General features: G+C 37.6%; 1 protein-coding gene across 5 annotated transcripts in view; it reads left to right on the forward strand.

Annotated features, from left to right (window-relative positions):
* Positions 1-25,772, forward strand: part of Syt14 (synaptotagmin 14) — a 160,187-nt gene that overhangs the window by 64,227 nt on the left and 70,188 nt on the right. For all 5 annotated transcript variants that reach the window (XM_036202927.1, XM_036202928.1, XM_036202930.1 and 2 more), the window contains one exon: positions 4,138-4,353. In XM_036202927.1, coding sequence (XP_036058820.1) covers positions 4,138-4,353 — 216 coding nt within the window. The remainder of the gene's footprint in view (positions 1-4,137; positions 4,354-25,772) is intronic.

Genomic DNA, 25,772 nt, shown 5'->3' on the forward strand with positions numbered 1-25,772 from the left:
GAAGAGAAAATTCCATTATTGCACCTTTTAGGAACAAGGAACTGGAAAATGGCATTTTTCAAAAGTTTTCAGCAGAATCTACCTTCAGTGTCCTCCCTGGTAGACACAATCAGTAGTGCTGTAGAAGATTTGAGCACTGCAGTTGGGGAAGTCAGCTATGCATTAACTGACTCAGTTGCTGGGCAGGTAGCCAGTATGATGCATGGCTTGTGCCCAGAGGAGGAAAGCTGCACAGCAGAAGAGACTGCAGGGTCTTCTAGAGCCAAAAGTGCAGTATTGTGGGATACCTCCAAAAACAGTGCTTGTCATAAAACACAGTCTGATATAGAGCACAAGGCAAAGCAAATATCCTGTTGTGACACTTCAGCTCCACCAAAGCAAGACCAAGAAATGCGTGAACAGGGATATTATGTGCGTGGTGGGCAGTGGACACCCTCAGAATACACAGATACTGGAGAGACTGGTGGCTCTGCTTTGCAAGGCTTCATGAATGATGGGATGTCAGCTGTCAAGCAGAAAGTGGGGGATGCACCCATAGGTCATGAACTGGAACATCCTGACAAAGGTGAGACAGCTGGCATAGGAAGCTCCAGGAATGATCAGAATGCTTTAAAGGAGGTAAGTTATCTAGAAGTGAAAGGACATCTGAACACCAGTGGACAAAATGTTGTGTCTGAGCAGAAGTACGTGGCTACAGGTGACTCTAAAGGCAGACTGCAGCACGTGCCTGTGGGAAGAGAGCAAGAGAAAATGGGGACTGTTACTAAAAGTAAACATCTTCCTAATGTCGAACATTCTGATCACTTACAAAAAGTGAAAAAACATAGTAAACATGATGGAGTCAAAGGGTATGAATGTTCAGGAAATGAATGTTCTCCAGAAGATAACACAAGAAGCCACAGACACAGGGCACAGAAATCCATTGTGAAGGAAAACACACGTTCAGCTCCATCAACAAATTGTAAAATTAAGTTTCCTGGGAAAATCAAAGAAAAAGTAAATCCAACCAAATTCTACAAAGTGAAAGGAGACATAAAAACAAAGAAAAATGAAGCTAATTCTGCTAAGAGAGGAACAGCCAAGAGTAAAGTTGGCAAATATTCTAAGATATTACCAGAAAAAGGTGAGGTCTCCTAATGTTGGTTTGAGTGATTAAATATTCTCTTGATTTTTTTTTTAACTAGAAAAACATTCAAATTTCTCAACTTTCCCTTTCATGTCTATATATCTAATTTAATTTTTTCCTTGATCTTCTTGCTTGGAGATATTTTTAGAGACATTTAGATTTTTCAGTCATTTTTAGATAATTCATGTTATTTTATACCACCAGATATTGCCTGTGATCCCTACACTATCTGAGCAATTTCCAGCAGTCCTGATGTTTCTGTTTTGTGTTCTTATGAGCAGAGTTTCACTGTGCAGCTCCAGGTGGCCTGAAACTCACTATATAACCCAGGCTGGCCTTGAGCCTGAGGTACTCCTGCCTGAGCCTCCACTTACTGAGATTACAGGTGTGAACTACCACACCCATTTCCTAATTTTAATTACAATTTATTTTAATACTAGAAAATTTATGCAGATTTTTATTAGAACTTATTTGATATGATACTCATATATTTAAAATTTTGTTTTACTTTTATAACCAAGTCTTGAGTTGGTTATATATCCCAATAAGGATCTATGTAAAATATTTTATATGTTTCTTGAAACTAGTAGCTCCTATATTGTTAAATAACATGCTTCTGAATATGTCTTTATTTATTTAGCTTTACCTTATAACTTTCATGAGACTTCTCTAGTTCATAATGACTGTACATGAGCAGTATATTATTATTCATGAGTTCTTTATATAGAATTAAGATTCTGAGTAAGTATTTACAGTGTTCAGCTACAATATTTGTGACAGTTTTCAAAACATCTTTGCGGTGCATACTTCTGATAATTGCTTCTAGCACTCCTTCATCACTTCTTTATTGCTGATCTGATCAGAAGCCCCACCCCCAAATACTGGCTTTTGTTTATAAAATGTTCACCTGTAGTTTTTCTATAAATTTAGATTCTCATAAGATAGCAAACCTGAGTAGCCAGGAAAATAATGGAAGACTTTTCAATTCTGCTATATGACTCATCTGTTAAGGGGTCTGCTGTATATTGAACAGTAGGTTTTAAATGGCATAGGAGAAGCTGATCCTAGACTCATAGGCTATTTAAAAAGAAATACAGTTTGTGAAGATGTGTTCATTGTAGAGTCCATTCTCACAGCAGCTGTGATTCATTGGGCTTTGGTGGCCTTGTTTAATTCTGGCAGCCTCATTCCTTAGGAAGAAATGAAGTAACAGGTGATTTAGAAAGTGACAATAGGATGGCTCCCAGGTATAAATATGTTACAATAGCACTAATCACTTTTCTGTTTCGATTGCTTTGTTTTTATTGAGGAGCACTCTGGCATCTTAAGAAACCAAAGGCTCCCAAATATCCCAAAGTAGAGTAAAATATTGACCTTAACTGTCCCTTGAATTGCAGGTGTTTGGGCCCGTAGGTTAACTTGTTGTATTCCTAGAAGCAGTGTAGTAGGCTCTCACATGGAAGATTCAGGCTAAGAAAGAAGAATTTTTCTTAGCTTCATGGAAGGCATTCTGGAATAGAGGAAGTTTGACTGCAAAGGGTTTGCATGAGGTTGCATCCATGAGGGGCTCACAGCACTCCTTTGCCTTTAGGCCTCACTCTGGCATTTCACAAGACATCATGCTGTGAGCTAGTGTCAGAAGGGCTTGGTCTAGTTATCATAGCACTGTCTAGTCAGATTCTTGATGATGGTGAAGTTGGAATGTCCAGCTATATATAGCTCTACACACTGTAAGTGTGTCTGGCAGATTAGAGAGGTTTGGTGATATCTATTCAGACATCATGAGTAATGAACTCTTAACTGCTCTACTGTTCGTTAGAGAATATAAATGTTATACCTCTTAAAATTTAGGTATGATTAAGTAAAATTGTCCTAGTAATTTAACTTTTCACTGGTATTATTATAAATTTGGTGTATCTCTCTGTCTCTCTCTCCTCTCTGTCTCTCTCTCTCTCTCTGTCTCTCTCTCTCTCTCTCTCTCTCTCTCTCTCTCTATATATATATATATATATATATACACTTATATATATAACATAGACTGCATGTTGAAGTATGTATAGTATCTATTAAATAAAAATATAACTGTATCTTCTTTCCTCGTGAACCATAAGCTTACCCACTTACATTAAAAGGGCTGCATAATCCTAGAATGTATGTTGAATAGATGTGTCATCACTTGTCTAATCAAGGCCCATTGATAGGCATGTTGATTATATATTTTGTTTTCTTTTGCTATAACATAACGTCACAAACATATATCTATGTTCACCTAATTAGAAATGGACTTGGCAAGTTCCTAGAAATGGAATTTTCAAAGCCCATAGAGTTTGACGTTGGATTTGTTTTGTGAGTTTGCTCTGTATAAAACTTGTACCAGTTGCAATTCCTATGTGTCTGTGTCTGCCCATTTCTCTGCTTCTTGTTAGCATGGAGCATTGCTAGTTCTAAAAAAATAGGCCAAATGAAAATCAGAAATTTGTCTTATGACATTATTTGTCTTACTCATTGACAGCACTTATAATTTCATTTATATATAATAGATCCTTTACAAAATTGTACAATATGGCAACTATACTTTGCTTTGTACTTAAAAAGGTTACAAACCCCTATGACTAAGATTATTTATATAATTAGAATATACAATGTGATATTTCCTATAAACACATAAAAATCTAACTGTTGGTATTCTTACGTGACAAATATATTTTCTAAAGCTGAAATTTTGTGTCATTTTATATATATATATATATATATATATATATATATATATATATATATAAACACACACATGAATGTTATAATATACTTTAAATTCAGTGTAAGGGATGATCAATCATTTCAGTAATTTTTAGGATTGTTCTAATTAGTTTCACCCTGTGTGTATGCCCATACAAACACACACATTTGCATTTGTGCTTGTGTTTGTGTGTCTATATGCATATATGTTTAAATAAATTTGCCATATATAAGTATATTAAAATTATAATTTCCTCTCACTGTTATCCAAATAGATAATTCCTACATGGACAGAGATGAGCCTGGTTCATCCTCTGAAAGTGAAGATGAAGCGCTGGGTAAATATCATGAGGCCTTATCCAGAACACACACTTCCAGGTGGCCATTGGTGGATTCTAGACAAAAGAACTATGCCTGGGAAACAAGGCAAAAATACAGCCCTTTGTCTGCAGAGTATGATGGGTACAGCAGTGAAGCATCCATAGAGGATGGTAAGAAAGTTAGTTTTTTTTTTTTAAATGAAACACTATTATGTTAGATGATATGTGCATGAAATTCTAGGCATCTGTGGTTGCACACTGAGAGATACAGTGTAGGGTTCTGTATCTGAGCGTAATCCAAATAGAAAATTGGACTGACCATTAAAACCAGCTCTAAAACACACAAAAGCAAAATGCCAAACAATCACCTTTTTTTCTGGATCGGTAACTGGTGTTCTTACCCACAGTGCACAATGCTGACACAAATGAGATTCGCGTGAGAACGTGCTGTTCCTCAGGTGCAGGCGGTTTTCATACACCTGTTTCAGAAACAAGGAGGGTCTGAGTGTGACTGTTGCTGTGACTCTGAGCTGGTCTCCAACAAAATCCTGGTGCTTTAGGGACACACAAGAATGATGTGGTGGTCTCTCTGTGCAATGTACTTTCGGAGAATGGCTATTATACTGTGTTTTAAAAGCAATTCAAAGGATTTTTCAAGGGTTTCAGTAATTTCAATATTTTGTTATTAATTGGTTTCGCTTTATCTGCTGATGTTGACTTCAGAACAAAATCTGGGCAGAAGTTATAAGTTCATTCATATCTTTCCATAACAGAAAGACAAAAGATTTTGCCATTACTTAAAACATATTTATTTTTACATTTAAACACATTGTTTATTTGCTTGATAGAATGGCTTCTCAGTAGGTCCTTATAGCCAGAAGAGAACTATCTTATAGACATCAGTTTCATTACCAATAAACATCCAACTATCTTTGATTTTGTAGTTGGGATTTGTCTTCTAGGGCCTTTTCCTATTGATGATTTAAATATTATCCCGATTTATAAGTAGCAAAGGAGAAAATGATGTATATTTGTGTTTGGCTTCATGCTAACTAAAGATCTCTGTCAATTTTTGTTAGTATACAGATGTAACAATGAATGAACCAAATACTGCTTTTTTTTTTTTTTTTTTACAATATAGAAGGCTCATTATAGGTATAAAGAGAGAAATATTAGATATGGACTCCACTCAAAAACAGTGCCTTTGTAGTAGTACACACAAGATATGTGCCTACAGAGGTAACTAAATAATGCAAACCAGTAAAGCCAGCCTGCAATTTATATGCACCTCTGGCACATGAACAAAGAGCCAAAGAAGAATGGTTGTGAATCTGATCCTGGCTGACATTCTCCCCACATCTTGTCATCTATTAGCCATGAAAACCTGAGGAGTATACTTCATTGTGTCTAAAATGTGGATAGTATCAACCTGGTCGAGTTGTCATAAATATCAGTTGATAGACAATACATGGCCAGTCAGCATTGCTGAAGGTGAGATGTCATGAAAATCATGATGGTTATGGGCATGAATAGCCTTGAGCAAGCCTGAGTTTGAGTCTGTGACCCTGGATACTTCCATTCTTCTGATGGAATTTAGGATCTGTTTCTTTATTTTCTTTTCCTTTCTTATACTTGATTGCCTTCTATGGTCTTTTTATTTTAGAATGCCCACTAGCCTCCTCCTAATGAGGAGCAAGGCTTTGGTTGCTCTTACACTTGCCATCACCTTAACAACTGCTATAAGTTTGGAGACAGGGCAATGATAGGGCAGACTTTGTAGTTATACACAAGCTGTAAGATACATAATGGAGGGAATATTTCAGGAACAAAGAGAAGGCTCTTTGTCTCAAATACTGGTGTGTGTGTAGTATATAAGGGAATAGGAGGCACCAGTGGGAAGGGAGATGAGGACTGAACCTGCCAAATTGGTAGCCAGAGAGAACTCACTGAAGGCTTTGCTTTGAGACAGCATCTCATCTGTAGAAAGATTAACAGCAGAGAGACTACAGGAAAAAGCAGTGAAGAGAGACTTGAGACTTAAGAGATGTCTGCAGAAAATGGAGAAAACCTGAATCACTGTAGTGGCAATAGGGATTTGGAGGACAGGAGCATAGAAGTGGGACTTTTCTGGATTTTGGACCACAGTATATTTTGAACATCAGGAAAAGAGAAGAAAGCATTAAAAAACACTGTGGTTTTTATCATATGAGAGAGAATAGTGGGGTCATTGCTGTGAATGTAGAATCCAGGGAGGGATCTACTTTTTGTTGGAAGTAGGGAGTAGGGATAGCAACGTCTGGTGTTTATACCTGTAACAAGGCAGGATGTTAGAGCAACTGAAAAAGGTTATTGAACTTGCAGTTGTGAGTAGATTTAGATCAAGAGGTTTTCAGAATATGTATGCTTAGAAATCCTGAGAGTGAATTAAGCTAATAGAGGCTGTATGGAGAGAAAAATGTCACATAAAGAGGCAGAGAAAAGATGGTAGAAAAGATGATAGAAATCAACATAGTGAGAATTCAAATAAACCCTTTGTCCAATACAAATTTCACTTTCAGTTGAAGTACTAATAGGCCTGCATAATAAGTCAGATGTGTGTTAGTAAGAGGAGGGTGCATAGTAGAAAGTCTGCATCTCTGCCTGCCTGTCATTACCACTCACTGGCTTGAAAGAGAAAAAGGTGGACGGTTTGTAGTGTACTGTGTACCTTCTCCCTCCAGTCCGTATCTGTCTAGTTCTCCTCTGTTGTATGTATTGGAAGGAAGAGCTTGTTGTAAAACACACTGCACTGCTCAAAGCACTCTTCAGGGTCTGGAGGTTCCATGGGACAGTGCTAGGGATGTACGCTGGAAACGATGCAGCTCACAAGGAAGGTATGAACAGTGGGTTGTTCTTGCCTGCTCTCAGCCCTGACCCTTTTATTCTGTATGTTGCTATTCCACACATTTATGAAGGCTGGGCTTTGACTAGTGTGGGTGGAAGTAATAACAAAAAAGAATGGCAAGGAAAAAGGGAAAAAATTTAACATACACATTTTTTGTGACATAGTATTATTATTCAATAGTGTTTAACATTTACCACAACTTAGTAGTAGTAGCTAAGATTATTCCAGTTTTATAGATGTAACTGATTTTTAACCTAAAATTAAACAGTAAGTTACTGAAAATTGATCCAGTTAGATCTACTTCCAAATTAATCTCTTGTTCTAGAGTTATGATCCCCTTCAAGATGGAAAAACTGCAAGACAGATACTGTAAAAAATACCAAATGAAATTCCAATGGTACATTTGTTGATCAAGCTTTTTTTCTCTAGATGGCTATATTAATCTTTTTTTTTTTTTTTTCCCCGTTGTTTGAGATAGGGTTTCACTGTGTAGCTTTGGTGTCTTTCCTGGATCTCACTCTGTAGACCAGGCTGTCTTCAAACTCACAGGGATCCGCCTGCCTCTGCCTCCTGAGTGCTGGGATTAAAGGTGTGCACCACCACCGCCTGACTAATCTTTTATTTTTAACAAAAGAGAAGTGATATCTTTAAGAAAATTTTCTAGGAAAAAAAATATTAAAATCATTTATCAAATTCCTTTTGTTCCCAATTTTACTTTTACTATGTTCTTCAAGCTAAAAGCATTTTGTAAGTATCTGGCTTATTTTTAAAAAGATCAGATTCAAATCCAGTTTTTGGATGTGTTATTTATTTAGTGATGTGAACCAACACCTGGAGTTCTACTCAAACTAAATTAATACTTTCCACTTTTATATTGAATAGTAGAATTCTATTTTAAAAGATTTATTTATGCTTTTCATTCTTATTTCACCATTGAGTTTACCAAGATATACCTATATAATATAAAAAGCTCTATTATTAAGTTCTATTATATTATCTTGGGGGCAGATTAACTTAAAACACTGTTAAAGACAATTCCCAGCCTGAGTGTGTGTTAGGTTTATAAACAAACACAGATTTGCCATTCTTTTCCTTTATTGCTATGTCAGAAGCTTCATGCAGTTAAATGTAATGTTTTAAAGTTAGGTACACTAAAGCACAGCTATTTTGTTCTTCTTAAACCTTTATTTCAGGGATTGGCAAGATGACTCAGTGGGTAGTGGTGCCTTGCTACCCTGAGTTCAACCCCTGGGCCCCTCATAGTAGAGAGAACTCACCCTTGCCACTTGTCCTCTGACCACCATGGGCATACTGCACACACACTCCACCACACTCAATAAATACAAATGTAATCATTTAGTAACATTTATGTTTGAAATAGTTTAAAACTTAAGTGAAATAACCTCATATTTTCTGCATGCATTTGAACAGTTTCTTAAAAATTATTTTATTAATTTTTGCAATTTCTTTGTGAAGAAGATAAGTAAAAAATATATATGTGTATTTTCAAGAAATCTTTAAAGTAAAATATTTTTAGAGGGATGGGGATATAGCTCAGTGGTAGAGTGCCCTGGTTAGTACCTAGCACTGTCCCCAGCAAAGTAAATGATTAAAAATAAATACATTTATAACTTAGAATAGTGAAAGGGGCATGTATTACAATGTTTTCTTAGATTTCTGGTAAAAAATTTGATTTCAAGTTTTTGTTCATGAATATTTTTCTTCTGAAGAATACTTTATTGTATCTATATATTTAAAAACATGACTAATTTAGCCAGACATGGTGGTACATGCGTTTAATTCCAGTTCTTGGTGGGCAGAGATAGGCAGATCTCTGAATTCTAAGTCAGCCTAGTCTACGTAGTGAGTTCTAGGACAGTCAAGATTATACAGGGAAACTCTGTCTCAGGGTGTGTGGAGGGAACCGACCAGTTTTAAAGTCTTTAAAAGTTTTTACTGCATTGTTACTGTTTTGGAGATCTTCTTATGTAATGAGATTGATTGTTCCCAATAGCGTAGGATTCTTTGTAAAGCTTTTCTTATGTGATAAACTTACATAATCTAAAACTTACACTTTAGCCTTTTGGGAAAGAAGATTTTATTTTATACAAATAAAATATTTGCCCACATGTATATACACCACATGTGTGCAGTGCCCTTGGAGGCCAGAAGAAAGTGTCAGATCTGTGGAACTGGAGTTTCAGATGGTTGTGAGCTGCTGGGGAAAAAACCCAGGTCCTCTTCCTAAGATAAATGTGCTTTTAACCACTGAGCAGTCTCTCCAGCTCTTTGTTTTCAAGTGTACAGTTCAACAACCATCATCTCTTTGCCTCTCCAGGACCTTTTCATCTTCAGAAAGTGAAAATCTGCATCATTAAAACATAGCTCTCCCTTCTCCTTTTCCAGCCCTGATGACCAATCAGTATTCCACTCTTTGTGTCTTGGAGTTTGAGTGCTATAGCTGGCATATTTCACTCAGGATGGTGTCTTCCCGGTTCATCCACGTTGTAGCATACATCAAAATTTCTTTCCTTCCCAATCTCCAATTTGTGTATTGTAGCATAAACTTTATTTTCCTAATCATCTTTGCTGTTCAGTCAGTTCAGTGGTTAAGTTCACACTGTTCTCATCAGCATTCCTCCCTAGAACTCTTGTTATGTAACATTTCAGCCACTCTCCATTGACCCTTTCCTTATTTCCTAGAAACCACCATTCTACTGTCCCAAGTGTCTCATACAAATGGAAATATACATAGTTTCATTTTTTGTGACTAGTTTATTTCCCTTGCAGAATTTTTCTGACTCAGTAACATTCTATTGTATGTGTGTACCACATTTTGCTGATCCCATTCATCTGTGGGTAGATACTTCAGTTGTGTCTACATTTAGTGGTTATGACTAACAGTGCTATGAAAATAAGAAAATAAATATCTATTAAGAGACTGGCTTTCCATTATTTTGAGTATACCCAAAACGGAAATTGGTAGATAATACAGTAGTTCTACTTTTTAAAATTTTGAGTAACTACTATGTTGTTTTCTATGGTGGCCTAGCCACTTTACATTTCCTCCAACAATGTGCAAAAGATTCCAGTTTCTCTATAACCTCACCAGTAATTTTCATTTCCATTTGTATGGTGTCTTAGTCAGGGTTCTATTGCTATGAAAAGACAGCATGACCACAGCAACTCTTATAAAGGAAACCATTTAATTGGAGTGGCTTGCTTATAGTTCAGAGGTTCATTCCATTATCATCATGGTGGGTCATGGCAATGTGCAGGCAGCTATGGTGCTGGAGAAGGAGCTGAGAATCCTACATCTTGCAGGCAGCGGGAAATGGTCTGAGTAGTTCACTGAGCGAAGCTTAAGCACATAAGAGACCTCAAAGCCTGCCTCCACAGTGGCATACTTCCTCCAACAAGGCCACACTTACTCCAACAAAGCCATACCTCCCAATAGTGCCACTCCCTTTAGGGGGCATTTTCTTTCAAACTACCACATATGTTAGTAGCTATCCTGGTGGGTGTGGGGTGGTATGTCATTGAGATTTGATTTGCATTTTCCTAAAGGTGAGTGAAGTTGAACATCTTTCCATATGCATATTGATTACTCATATGTCTTCTTTGGAGATATGTCTATTCATGTTCTTTACCCTTTTGAGTTATTAGGATGTCTCACTATATTCTGAGTATTGATTCTATAGTAAAAATGTGGAAATATATTATTGTAGCATGAATCTTAAATGGCCTTATTAATAAAATCAAACCTGAGGCCAGTTATTGGGGTGAATGCTTGAAGATCAGAGAAGCAGAACAAGCCACAGCTTCCTTACCTCACCAATTCCTCAGGTGATCCTGTTTCCTCAGTATTCCCTTGCAGAATTTCTTTCTGACCCAGTAACATTCTATTGTATGTGTGTGCCACATTTTGCTGATCCATTCATCTGTGGGTAGATACTTCAGTTACATCTACATTTAGTGGTTATTTCGGGGGTTGGTAAGATGGCACGTTGCTACCCTGAGTTCAACCCTGGGACCCTCATAGTAGAGAGAACTCACTGTTGCCACTGAGGTGCCTCTCAGCTGAACTGTGTTGCTCAAAGCCTAAAAGCTTAACTAGCTCTAGTTCCTGGTCCTCATGCCTTATATACCTTTCTGCTTTCTGACATCACTTCCTGCGATTAAAGGCATGAGTCACCATGCCTCCAGAAGGCTAGGATTAAAGGTGTGAGTGCCACCATTTTCTAGCCTCTGTATCTAGTGGCTGTTCTGTTCTTTGAACCCAGATAAGTTTATTAGGGTGCACAATATTTTGGGCAACACAATACCACCACATCTTATCCAGTAGGTTGCATTTCTAATTGGGCATCTTTTGATTTTGATGTTATCTGGTGTGTCTCTTTTTTCCCTTCTGTTGCCTTTGCCTTTGCTGTAATATGCTGTGGTATGTATTTATGTATGCTATGAATATGAGTTGCTCTGATTTGTCGATAATTAAAGCCATTTGGCCTATGGCAAGTCAGATTACAGCTAAATAGGAAATTGAAGAAATAGTCAGTAAGAAGAAAGGCAGGAAGAGGAGATGCCAGCCTGCCGCCCAAGGAACAACATGCCAGCAGACTGGTAAGCTATGGAACCTGTGGCAAAACATAGATTAATAGAAACGGGATAATTTAAGTTATAAGAGCTAGCTAGCAAGAAGCCTGCCATATGCCATGCAATTGTCAATTAATATAAGCCTCTGAGTAATTATTTTATAAGTGGCTGTGGGACTGCAGGTTGGGCAGGACCAGAGAAACCTTCTGACTACAGTAATATTTAAGAGACATGTCAAATCCAGAATTGTCAATGTTTACCCCTCTTTTTGTCTAATAATTTAATAGTTTTAGGTCTTACATTTAGGACATAATTTACTTTCAGTTAGTTTTTACATATAGTATTACATGACATGGTGTTCTAGCACCATGTGTTGAAAATACTCATTTCCCCATTAAATGATATTGGTACATGTGTCAAAAATCATTTGGCCGTATATATCAGGGCTGATTTCTGAACCCATCATTTTATTCCATTAGTATTTATGGTTGTCTTTACTCCAGCACCATACTATTTGATTTCTATAGCTTTGTAGTGTGTTTTGAAACCAGGAAGCAGAAATCCTTCAGTTTTGCTTTTATTTTTTCAGAAATGAAGGTCATTTGGAATTTGATGCAAAGTTTAGGATTGTGGGTATGTCTCTCTGTGTGTGTGTGTATGTCTCTTTGTGTGTGTGTGTGTGTGTGTGTGTGTGTGTGTGTGTGTGTGAATGAAAGCCATCATTTGCAGTTTGTGGAAATGGTATTATCTGCAGATTGCTTTGGGTTTATCAGCATCTTAACAATATTAAATCCTCTAAATATGGTGTGTCTTCCCATTTACTTATTTTCATTTGGGAAATTTTTATAGTTTTTACTATAAGATTTTTACCTCTTTACTTAAATTAATTCCTGAATATTTTATTCTTCCTTATACTATTGTAAATAGAATTGTTTTCTTAATTTCCTTTCCTAGGTGCTCATCATTAGTGTATAGAGTTGCAATTTTTTTGAGTGTTGGTCTTATACTCTGTTTTATTACTGAATTTATTCATTCTAATTGTATTTTCTAATGTGTGGAACCTACAGGGTTTTTACATAGACTATAGTACCATTTGCAAAGAAAGCATTTTACTTCTTCCTTTCCTTTGTAGATGTTCTGTACTTACTTTTTTCTTGCTTAATAGCTTTAGTTAGCCCTTCCAGATTGAGTAGATGCTTGGAGCTTATAGTCTCTGTTACTGAGTGTGATGTTTGGTGTGGGCATTTCCTGCTTGACTTTACTATGTTGAGATAGTTTTTACTGTTTCTAGTTTGTTGAGTGTTTTTATCATGAAAAGGTGCTGAATTTTGTCAAATGCTTTTTCTGAATCAATTGAGATAATCTTTTGTGAGATGTAGTTGTGTTATCCTTCCACTGCTGTAATAAAATACCTATAAAACAACTTTAAGAAGGGAAGATTCATTTTGCCTCTCACATCACTTGGCTGTATCTCTGGTTTTGTCTTGAGGTAGAGCAACATGAGGGAGAAGGCATGGCCTCATCACAACACTGGTGACAAGATACACCCTTCTAAGGCACACCCCAGTGACTCACTTCTAGTATTGAACCCCTACTATCTATATCTGGATCCATAGGCAGAAGAAAAGAGAGCCACTGGGTCTGGCTTGGGCTTTTGAAACTTTAAAACTCACCCCTAGTGGTACACTTACCCCAATAAGGCCACACCTCCTAATCCTTCTCATGATGGCCTCAAATTATAAACTGACTGATGAGGTTACAGCACTTATGAGCCAATCGCTGTCCCAAAGTCCATCATATGGCACCCAATCATAGTATCCCTTACACAAATCATAACTTCTGTTAGTGTTGTTCAAATCTTAGATGGTCTTTTAATAAAAAACCCAGAGCCAAGTATCAGGGTGAAAGCTGAAAGACCAGAGAAGCAGAACAGCCAGCTACTAGTTCTTACCTCTAGGAAATCCTCAGCCTAAAGAGAGAGACTTCCTGTTTCCTTTTTTTTTATATACCTTTCTCTGCCCTGCCATGTCACTTCCTGGGATTAAAGGTGTGTGTGCTTCCCAGTACTGGGATTAAAGGTGTGTGCCACCACTGCCTGGCTCTGTTTCTAATTTGGCCTTGAACTCATAGAGATCCAGATGGATCTCTGCCTCCTGAGTACTAGGATTAAAGGTGTGTGCCACCACTGTCTGGCCTCTATGTCTAATCTAGTGGCTGGCTCTGTACTCTGATCCACAGGCAAGTTTATTAGGGTACACAACATATCACTACATGTTAGTATGGATTATTAAATTAATTGAACTGTCTTTGCATTCTAAGAACTTGCTTGTTAAGTTAAATTTCTTTAATATATTGCTGAATTCCATTGGCTGGTTTTGATGAAGATTTTGATACCATTGTTCACAAAGGGTACTAGCCTACAAGGTTGTAGTGTATGTGTCCTTTTCTGGCTTGATCTAAAATAATGATTACATAACAGAATGATGGATTGTTCTTACCTCTTCAATTTTCTGGAAAAGTTTGACAATGATTAATGTTAAATCTTCTTTAAATGTCTGCCAGAAATTCATTAATGAAGGTTCTGTACAACAAGCAGAAAATGTCTGCCTAGAAGTCCACCCAGAGGGTGATGCTGGCCTAGGAGGAAGGGAGTGATCACCATGGCAGAGTAAAGTTTTGCCCACTCTGCTATACTTTCTGTAAATTCTTTGTGTTTGTATGTGGGAGTGGTACTATATGTGCATATGTTGGGGGAGTGCATGTCCCCTTGCACATTGTGGAGGTCAGAAGAGAACCTTTACTAAGACACCAAGGTATCTTGCTCTTATCACTCTCCACTATATTTCCTTGGGATAGGCTCTTTCACTGAATGGCAAGCCATGCTGATAGTCAGCATTCCCAAGCAATTCTCTCTGCCCTCAAAGCACTGGAGTTGCAAGTGCACATTTAACTACACCTATCCTTTTATGTGCATGATGGAAATTTGAACTTACTATCATATGTTAGCACATTTAAGTGCTCTTACCAAGCCATCTCTGCAACCCCATTTAAATATATTTATTCCTGTGTGTGTGAGAGAGAGAGAGAGTGTATGTGGGTATATATGAGTACATGTATGTATGAGTGAGTGCATGTGTGTATGTATGTGAGTGTATGTGTGCTCATGTGTGTGCATGAGTGTGTGTGTGTGTGTGTGTGTGTGTGTGTGTGTGTGTGTGTGTCATGAGGATGTATTTGGATAGATGTACAAGAGAAACACACAAATTGCCAAAATGAAAAGGAAGGGGAACTTGGCTCTGTTGTTATGTTGCCTGGGTCAGAGTCGAGCTCTGTTGCTTTAATGCTCAAGTTTTTTCACATGGTAAGTAGATACAATGATTATGTGATTCCCCAAGCACACTGATACTATTTTGCCAGTCATTGAAAAATGTTCAATAAAATCCCTCATTTTTATAAGTTAGATTAATATTCTTTTCTGGTGTTGGCTAAGCATTCAAAGAGTATGAAACTCAGAGCTTCAAATAGGAAGGAGTTCCCTGTTCAGGGCATGTTCCCAACACCCAATCTCTATGCTCCATGCATGATCTCCCTTTTTATGGGAGTACCTGCTGGTACCTGGCAGAGCTTTGGGAGCCTCCACCTCATCTTCTTTCTTTTACTTAGTTCTGTTCTGGCTGCAGTGGACCAAGGAGCTACTGGAGGGTTAGGGTTAGGAAGCAGCCAGTGACCACATCTGTGGGAGGCCTGAGCATGAAGGCAGCCCCTCCCCAAGGCACCTGCAGGAGCTAGTGAGAAGGCCAACTCTTGAGTCTTTGTAGTATAGAAGAATGGGATTTGTTGTAGCTCCTTGCTTAGCTCCCACTCAGCCCCAAAGAGGGTTTAGGTTTAGAAACAATGAAAGTAAAGCCATGCTTGCTGGCTCAGCCCCTTAGCTAATCACTGATTTTGGGTTGCTTGTTAGAAAAACAAGGGAGTCCTATAAATTATGTGGCAGTTTGAGTGAAAAAGTTCCCTGTCAACTCATATATTTCAACATTTGATCCCTAGTTGGTAGCAATATTTGGGGAGTTTAGAAGGTGTGGCCTGACTAGAGGAAGGACGTACCTAAAGGTGGAATTTGAGAGTTTAATGACACGAGCCACTTTTAGTTTGCTCCCTGTTTTGTGTTTGTGGTTCAGGATGTGAACTCTTAGTATCCTGTTCCAGCCCCATGCCTGCTGCTGCCTCCACTTTGCCATTATGGACTCCAATTCTATGTCTGTCAGCCTTCTATAAGTTGCCTTGATCATAGTGTTTTATCACAGCAACAGAAAGTAACTAACACAAATACAATCGTCTTTCCCTAGAGGGAATGTGAGTGTAGAACAGGAGGCGACAGTGTGTAGTACATGAATGATTTAATGACTACACTGCATTGAAAGTTGCCTGGTATATGTTAGGTGAGAAAATCAAGGTGTAGAATAGGTCTACTGTGTCACTCTTAATCAAGAAAGGAGAAGGAAGTGCATTTGTATTGCTCATATTGAGAAGCTACAAAATCTCTTTAGAAGATAGTGACCTGTGAGGGAGGGGAGAGGGTAGAAGCTATCCACAGCACTCTATCTCCAGCACTCTGTGCCTGCTAAGCTAGAGCACTGATCAGGGAGGTAGAGAAACTTACAAGTGGCTAAGTAAAAACTCTAGGGTCCAGTGGTCATCAAGCTTACAGGGTTCAGGTCTTTGCCTAGTGTAGAGACAGTCAGCTTAGCACTGTGGTACATTATACCTTAGCTAAGGTCTTCTAGGAAGCATACTCTCTAAGTTTTATACCGTTGTGCTAGAGGTATTACTGAATCAGAGCACTATAGATCACACTGTTTTAAAGCAATGATAACATAGCCCAGATTGTTCTCAACAGTTCTCTTTAGAGGGTGCAACATTCTGCTATGCATATTTTCTAGATAGTCGAGAGTCGTGGACTCGACATAATAGTACACACCTTTAATCCCAGGACTTGGGAGGCAAAGGCAGGCCAATCTCTGTTAGTTAAAGGCCAGCCTGCTCTATATAGTGAGTTCTAGGCCAAACAAGGCTATATAGTCAGACTCTGTCTCAAAATAAATAAATTGGAGAGATGGCTCAGTGGTTAAGAGCACATACTGCTCTTGAGGATCTCAGTTCAGTTCCCAGCACCCAACTGAACCTCTATAACTGGTGGTTCATAACCTCCATAACTCCAATTTCTGGTGATCTGATATCCTTGTCTGGCCACAGCATGCATATTGTGCACATACATATATACAAGCAAATACATGTACACATAAGAGTAAAACCCATAACAAATCAGGGATCTGTTCCCTTTTGTAGAGACTAGGATGGAAGCTGTACTTATGGTAAATCTTGTTTTATGTAATAATAAAACTGAAGTAAATGTTGAACATATGTTCCCTGAAACAGAAATATGCAGTAAAACAATTAAACTCTATCTAGGTACTGAGATCCGTAATCATTCAGAGATGTTTCATTTGAGAAAATGAAGTGGAAGTTAAGCTAGTCAGAAAATGCTGTTGAGTAATTGAAGGTATCAGTGTTTTGCCTGCATGTGTATATATATACTATGTTACACCTAGTGTCTGTGGAGGGCATTGGATATGCTGGAACTGGAGTTATGGATGATTATAAGCTACTATGTACTATGTCGGTACCTGGGTCCTCTGCAAGAGCAACAAGTGCTCTTAAGCACTGAGCCATCTCTCCAACCTGTCTTTTATAGTCATTATGAATGGGATAAGATGAAATCTCAAAGTAGTTTTAATTTGCATTCCCCAGGTGGCTAACAATAGGAGCATGTTTAAAAATAGTACTTAACCATTTGTATTTCTTCTTTTGAGAACTCTCTGTTGAATCCCATAGCCCACTTTTTAAATGGGTTGTTGGCCCCATATCCACAAGTATATGGATGTACAAATTGAAGTAAGTGGGCTGTTAAATTTAAAGACCTTTTAAAAAGAGGACACAAATTTAAAGACCTTTTAAAAAGAGTTGGGGAGTGGTAAGAAGGTGAGAGTGGATCCAGGAAGAGTTAAGGGGAGGGATTAGGGTAAATATGATAAAAAAAATATATTAAATCCTCTAAGAATTAATAAAATTTTTTAAAAGATAAAAACACATACAAATATCTATTATGGTGAAATTTTGGAATTTAATTTTGACAGTATAAATTAGTCAAGAGACTATGTTCCCTAATGAATTGTAAAGACCTTGTCAAACCAAAATTTGTTCAGAACAGTTGTAAATGCAAAGTAAATGCTTTATCTAAATTAATTAAATTTCTGTAAAAAATATGTATATATAAATAAAAAAGTATATATATGATACTTTGTAATTAATTGGGAATTCATTTATTTTGGTTCCTCTTTACTTTGAAGTTAACATATTACATTTTTATAAGTTTAGTGTACTTGAAAGAAAGACATATTTTTCCTTGTTCTTGTTTATTTCCATTCTCCCCCTTTCAGATTAAATGAAATTTAAAACCAGAGTAATACTACCAACACTCCTGAAGGAATGTTTTTTCCTGTGAAGTGAAGGCTTTGAAAAAACTTCCTTTTGATCATTGTCTGTCTGTGAAGTGGCAGTAAATTTACACTGACAAACAAGGAGTCTGAGCAACACCTATGTCAGCAGATCATACTGAACCTCATTAATGTGTACATCAATACATGTTCATTACAGTGAAATAATTTAAATTTTGTTTGTTTGTTTGTTTGTGTGTGTGTGTGTGTGTGTGTGTGTGTCTGTGTATGCCACAATATGTGTGTGGCATTTAGAGGGCAACTTTTGATAGTGAATTTTCTTCCTCTACTGTAGTTCCAAGTATCAAAGTCAAGTAAGAATTGCAAGGCCAAGTACTTTTGTCTGCTGAGCCACTTTACTGGTTTGTAAATACCAATAAGCGAAGATATATCCTAATGGAAAATGAAAAAAGGCATATCATATATCTACTCTTATAGTTAATTTATGAAGATACTTGTTTTCAAAAATAAAAATGTTTTTGTATTGCACATAAAAATCACATTAACTGGAACAAAAAAAAAGTTGAAATGAAATGCAGATTCTCATCTTTTAGTGTTGTGGTTAAAGTACCATTTGGAGTCCACTAACTACCTGGTTACCTGGAGGTAGTATTTGGATATAGAATGTGGAAGTCCATGCAGAGTTGCATGTGGAGTTATCCTATTTTTAATTCCTATTTGAGGTAGTCCATTTTCTATGTGACTTTAGAATTTCTAAATCTTTAGAACATTCTGTCTTCATTAATTATCACATATTTGGAAAATTTTATGTTTGTTTTTTCCTGATAAACTTATTTTATCTTTATTATAGTTGATAATTAAATTGTATACTACAAAGAAATTTATCTAGTTTGATTTAAAATTACTTAATTTATGTTTATTGGCCAAGGTACTCATGAATGCTAGGTAAATACTCTACCACTGATCTACCCCAGTCCCTTATTGCTAACTTGTCATAAACACATTTTTCACAAAGTATTTTTAAATACAACTTAACTGCTTTATATATATAAAGCATATAAAATGTGTCCATTTCAAGTGTATGATTCAGAATAACTTTACTGTGTTACAGCATCATTCTGGTTTTGCAGCATGTTACTAATCAGGACTCTCACACCCATGAATACTTATTTCCTGTTCTTATCTTTAACATTTGGAGCCATAAACCTACTGTTCATAAGTTTGCTAGTTGGAGACATTTCATGTAATGATAGCTATATGCTATGAATCCTGTCATGTCTGGCTACATTTACTTAGTATAATGTTTTTGAGAGCCAGCTTTTAATGTTATTTCTTATTCAATTAGTATTTCATTTAATGCAATTACATATTGTCTATCTATTCACCTGTTGGTACTTCTAGTTTTTTACTGTTACAAATGATGCCACGAACTCGTACATGAAAGTCTTTATGTATCCTAAGGTAAGTATTCTAATGAGATGTTTGTGTTTAGTGGGATATATATAATCCTCACACCCTTTTATGTCATGTCCATTCTTCACATGAGGAAACCAAAACAATATACCCAAGATTCAAACCAGGCAGTCTGATGTAAATAATTCCTGTTTCATATGAATGTGTCTTAATCATATGGATCTGCATATATAAGGGGTGATTCCCACTAATTTAGATCCACCTCCAATACTATATAATCTTCTACACCAAAATTTAGTACATGCTACTTTGTTATTGAGCTTATTGTGCTTAAAGTTTTTTTGCGAGAAGAATGAAGATGGCAGATACTTTGCCTTATTTATCTTTGTTTTCCTAGAGTTGATCCAAGAAAGTGGCACATGGAAAGGTATCCAGTAATTGTCTCTTGAATTAATAGAGCCAGTTTTCTTTTATTTTAATTTGGGTGGCTTAGGGAGAACCTGCTCCAAGACGACACCTAGAATATGCAAAAAAATCCACAAATGTGGTGAGAGCTAGACTTTTTCTATATGAGGGATATTAGGAAGAAAGTACACATATTCTGATGGTAACTTTTTTTTAAATTACTGCATCTTTAAGAAAAAAAAAATCAGTCTCCACACAGCTACATCTCTCTTCTATACAGGCCACACATCTACACAGCTACACATCTCTATACACAGTTATATCTCTTTTCCTACATAGCTACAAATTTTCTACACACATCTCTTTCACACATCTCTCTTCTACATATCTCTTCCTACACACATCTTTATACAGCTACTATTCCATCTCTCTACACATCTCTTCTACATAGCTACTCATCTTCTCTACACAACTCTCTCTGTACACATGTCTCTGCATGCATCTCCCTCAACAGCAAAACTCTGGACAAATAAGTTACATCTTCAGGGTCACATAGCATTTCTTGAGTAAACAATAAGTGACAATTAGAAGCACTGGCTGTTCTTCCAGAGTTATAAGTTTGATTACTAGCACCTGCATAGCAGCTAACAAACTCCAGTTCCAAGATACCTAACATCCTCTTTTGGTCTCCATGGGCACTGCACACATGTGGTCCACATTGTACATATAAGCAAAATACTCATCATATAAAGTAAAGATAAATCTTTTAAAAATGTAATTGCCTAAATTAGAGCCAAGTGTGCTGTTAAAATCTCAGCACTAAAGCAGCAGAAGCAGGAGGAACACAACTTCAAGGCCAGCCTGGGTTACCGACTTGAGATGGTTCCTCTTTTTCTTTCTTTTTTCCTTAAAAGCTACCTAAATAATGTTTTCTTTCATTGTGTTTTGTTGCATTTGATATAAATAGAGTTAAATTTATGCCTTTGTTATAGTCCTGTTGGGTTTGTTTTCTATCTTTATCAACAGTCCTGTATTTCAATATAAAACATTAGTATAGTTTAAAAATAAAAGCTAAGTAAAAAATACATAATTAGAAATGGCCCATGTTTTTGTTGTTGTTGTTTTAACTAATTCCACTAAATTTTATTCAGCAGTGCTGATGTCTACTTGTGTTAGTTTCTGGTTAATCCTTCCTTACAAAAGTCATGTGTGTGTTTTGTTACTTCCCTTCTCTATTACATATAAGATAGCAAAGTTATATATGGTGTTTATGTATATGTATGTACACATATGTGTTTTCTTGTGCATTTTGCTTTCCTTGTTTGTTATATCTTGGAACCCACTCCATGTCTAGAGATCTTCCTTCTTTTCTATGTTTACAGGGTTAACTCTTGAATAAGTACATAATTGCACTTTATTGTGAATTTCCAGTATCTTGCACATTGCTTTTCAATCCCAAATTTAATAAATTGGTAAATTTTACATTTAATTGAAACAATTATGCATCTGGTTTTTCTGATTAAAAACTCTCTGATTTCTTGTTTTAGAATTTCTTGAGTTTGAGTCTTTAATGTGCTTTGTGCATTCCTTAATTTTCTGTTCATCCTGATTTATCAACAAAAGGAATAATCAATTATCTCTACTTGACAGTTGTGTTCCTACTTCCCTGTAGCCTAAAACCAGAATCTGTCACACATGCCATTTGTGTGTGTGTGTGTGTGTGTGTGTGTGTGTGTGTGTGTGAGTGAGAGAGAGAGAGAGAGAGAGAGAGAGAGAGAGAGAGAGAGAGAGAGACTGTGAATATAGAATCATCCTTCAGAACATATAGAACACATAGATGTTCTGATATGTCTGTTTCTGTGTGGGCATTTGATTTGGAGTATTTATCAAGATCTGTACCTATAGCAGATTACAGTAATGTCTTGGGAAGATGAGTTATCCCTATATTACTGTATTTTTACTGAGATGTCAAATGGGAGTTTTTGGAGGCTTTTGTTATTCTGGATTTGGTGACTCTGGACTATGAAAGACATGCCTCTCCCTCTCCTCCTCTGTCTAAAATGTTGAGCTACCAGGCACAGTCTAGATCTAACCTATGTCTGGGTATATATTATGAGATAGCCTACTTGGTTTCTTTTCCTGTGGCTGTTAGAAAATACTCTGGCGGCAGGCGGTGGTGGCACACACCTTTAATCCCAGCGCCCGGGAGGCAGAGGCAGGTGGATCTTTGTGAGTTCAAGGCCAGCCTGGTCTACCAAGTGAGTTCCAGGAAAGGTGCAAAGCTACACAGAGAAACCCTGTCTCGAAAAACCAAACAAACAAACAAACAAACTCTGGCAAAAGTAACTTAATGGAGAAAGGTTTTATTTTGACTCACAGTTCCAAGGTGCAGGCCTCATAATGGGGAAGTCGCAGCAGTAGGAGCTTGAGAGAGCTAGTCACATTTATGCCCACAGTCAAGAATCAGAGCAGTGAAGGCATGCTTGCTATTGCTCAATTCTCTTTCTCTACTTACATAGTCTAGGATCTCTGCCTACCCACCTTGGGCTGGTCTTACCACTTCTGTTAGCCCAGCTATGATAATCTCCCAGAGGCATGTCTTGCAGGTGATTTTAGGTCTGTCAGGCAGACAGCACTAATCATCACAGATCCTGAACTGCTTCTAATGTTCTTAAGTATTCACTATACTGCCACCCATGTCCATAAAGCAAGGCAGGAGGCTGGAACCTTAGTTTACCCATCCTATTTCTTGGTAAGTGTTTGGAACTCCTGGAGGGCAGAAGAATGTTTCTGAGTCTCTTTCTAGAGGTACATTGTAGTGGATAGCCATCCCAGCATTGGCCTGGAAGTTCCATTGAGGCTTCAGTAATGATCACGCCCACAAGGCGGGGCAGAGGAGGGAGCGGAAGACCGAGGAGCAGGAGGAGGTGGCTCTCTTGGTTCCGGGACGCTGGACGCTGGAAGTAGACCGAGCAGAGTTCTCCAGAGAACACTGCCGGACTGCCCTATACCTTTGCCAGACCCTGCAACCTATCCCTTCATTTGTAAGTTACCCCACAAAATAAACCTCCCTTTTAACTACGTGGAGTGGCCTTAATAATTTCACCAATAGTACATACAAAGGTAGAGGCCTGGAAGCATGGGCTGCTGGCCATAGGATGAGAGGTCTTATTCTGAAAAGTTTGGTAACTAGAGAGCTTGAGATGACACTGATTTTAAGACATTTTAAAGATTTTAAGACATTCTAAAGAAACCACTATAAATAGTGGCAAAGGCTGCCAAAGCCAACCTGACTAGAGTATTTATAATTAATAAGGACCAGTGTGAAGTTCCATAGGCTTTGTACTGCTTATTGATTGTCAAAATGATATGGAATCCAAGAATTCATAAAATCACCCTTGCTAACCTAAGACAAATGAATATGCATGCTAGCAGTAAAGAATGTGCATATGTCTGATTGCGACCCATTTGGGGGGTCAAATGACCTTTTCACAGGGGTTATCTAAGACCATTGGAAAACACAGGTATTTACATTCTGACTCATAACAGCAACAAAATTACAGTTATGAAATAGCAGTGAAAATAATTTTATTATTGTTGGTCACCACAATACAAAGAATTGTGTTAAAGGGTCACAACATTAGGAAGATTGAGAACCACTGATCGAGAGAGAGAAAGAGAGAGAGAGAGAGAGAGAGAGAGAGAGAGAGAGAGAGACACACACACACACACACATACAACATAGATATTGCCATGTTTCTTCTTATGGACAAAAATAGAATCATGTAAATGTTGATTCCCAGTTTAAAAGTATCAGTAATTATTTAAATTTTTATTATTAAATTAAAGATATGTATGAGTACAGTATAATAATTTGATATATGAATACAGTGTTTGTGATGGTTTGAAAAAAATGTCCCCTGAAGTCTCAGGCATTTGAACTCTTGGTCCCAAGTTGGTGGGGCTGTTTGGGGAAACTTAGGAGATATGGCCTTGTTCTGGAGATGAGCTTTGAGAGTTTAGTTCAGAATGTGATCACTTAGCTTTCTGCTCCTGAAATGCTTGGCCTTGCTGTCATGTCCCCCTAACATAATGGACTGCTGTCCTTTGGAAGGGTGGTCCAAATAAATTCCTGCTGTAAGCTGTCTTGGTTGTGGTGCTTTATTACAGCAACAGAAAAGTAACTAATACAGAGTTCAAACCAAGGTAGTTGAAATTTCTATCTCCAAGATTTAAAATTTTTTGTTAATATGAAAAAATAGAGCATTTTGGAATGCACCATGATGTGTTAATACATGTGCCCAGTATGTATTGATGAGAGTAGTTAGCAGTCTTATTTCTCTGTTATTGTTTTAGGTTTGTAGCCTTTGATCTGCTCTTTGTACTTATTGAAAAAATAGAGTAGGTTATTATGAATATGGTCTCTGACAATGCCATGGAACATACAAATTACCCCTTTTCTCATGATCTTTGAGTGCCTGTTTCCAGGTAATCTTGATGGTGTAAATAATGCTCACATAGACTCTAGTCTGCCTTCCAGTCCTGTTGATGTCAAAGAGACTCAAGAATAACTAGTTTGTCTCTCCAATCAGGTCAGAGCACTGCTCTTTGTGAGGCTTTTGTTCCCAGTTGTTCTCTGTCTGGTTCTGCCAACCAGGTTGTGTTGTCAGCCTCCTTCTGAACTGTACTGATTGGCAGTTATTGCAGTGGCATAACACTTACTTCTGCAAGAGAAAGAACGAATTCTGGGTTTGTATCACACCTTGTTTGGGGATTCCTCTCAGAGTTTTAATCTCTGAAGTGTTGACAATTCTACGAGCATGTTCTTTCAACTCGTGTGCAGCATGGTTTTTGAGGAGGAGAAAATACCTTGCCAGCATAGTTTCTGGGATAGATTTTTTTTTTCCCATCTGCATGCACCAGTTTACCACTTTTCTCTGACCTCAACTCCTGTGCCCTGGAATGCCTTCCTTCTGTTGTAAAATTAGCGCTCAGATAGTTTTGCAAATGGTTTTAGCTTACAGTGCTTTCACTGGGGGCTTCTCACTCTACCATATATAGTAATGGGTACAAGTAGATCCAGTTCAGGATGGAGAAGAGGGAGTTGGTAACTGAGAGGTAGGAAGTAGAGTGATGGGGATGCTATCCAGTTACATGTGTGTCTTAGGGTTTTTATTGCTGTGAAAAGACACCATGACCATGGAAACTCCTACATAGAAAACAGTTCATTGAGGTGATGGCTTACAGTTTCAGAGGTTCAGTCCATTTATCATTATAACAGGGAACATGGCAGCATGCAGGCAGATGTGGTGCTGGCTACATCTGGACCAGAAGACAGCAGGAAGTTCACTGACTATCACACTGAGCTTAAGAAAATAGACCTCAAAGCCTGCCTCTATGGTGACACACTTCTTCTAACGAGGCCACACCTCCTAATAGTGCCACTCCCTTTAGGGGTCATTTCTTTTCAAGCCACCACAGTGTGGGAGATGGATCTGAAGCTCTGCTTGAGCCTAGCTTTGACTCCTGCTGTACTTGAATCACCATGGAAACTTTGTAAACATCTTCCTCTTTTTTTTTTTTTTTTAAACACAGGTGAGTGGCTAGACCTCCTGTGTACAGTTGTGCTGCTCTACACTGAGCAGTCTGTTTGGCAGACTTGACTTCTAATCTTAGCACCAACTGTTATTTTTAATGTGGCACAGGCTGTCTGTTATTTTTTGCAGGTCAGATTAGGCAGTGTGATCTAAGGTTCACTCCAGTTCTCATGTTCTGAGATG

The sequence above is a fragment of the Onychomys torridus genome, chromosome 11 (assembly GCF_903995425.1).
Source record: "Onychomys torridus chromosome 11, mOncTor1.1, whole genome shotgun sequence".
Lineage (NCBI taxonomy): Eukaryota > Metazoa > Chordata > Mammalia > Rodentia > Cricetidae > Onychomys > Onychomys torridus.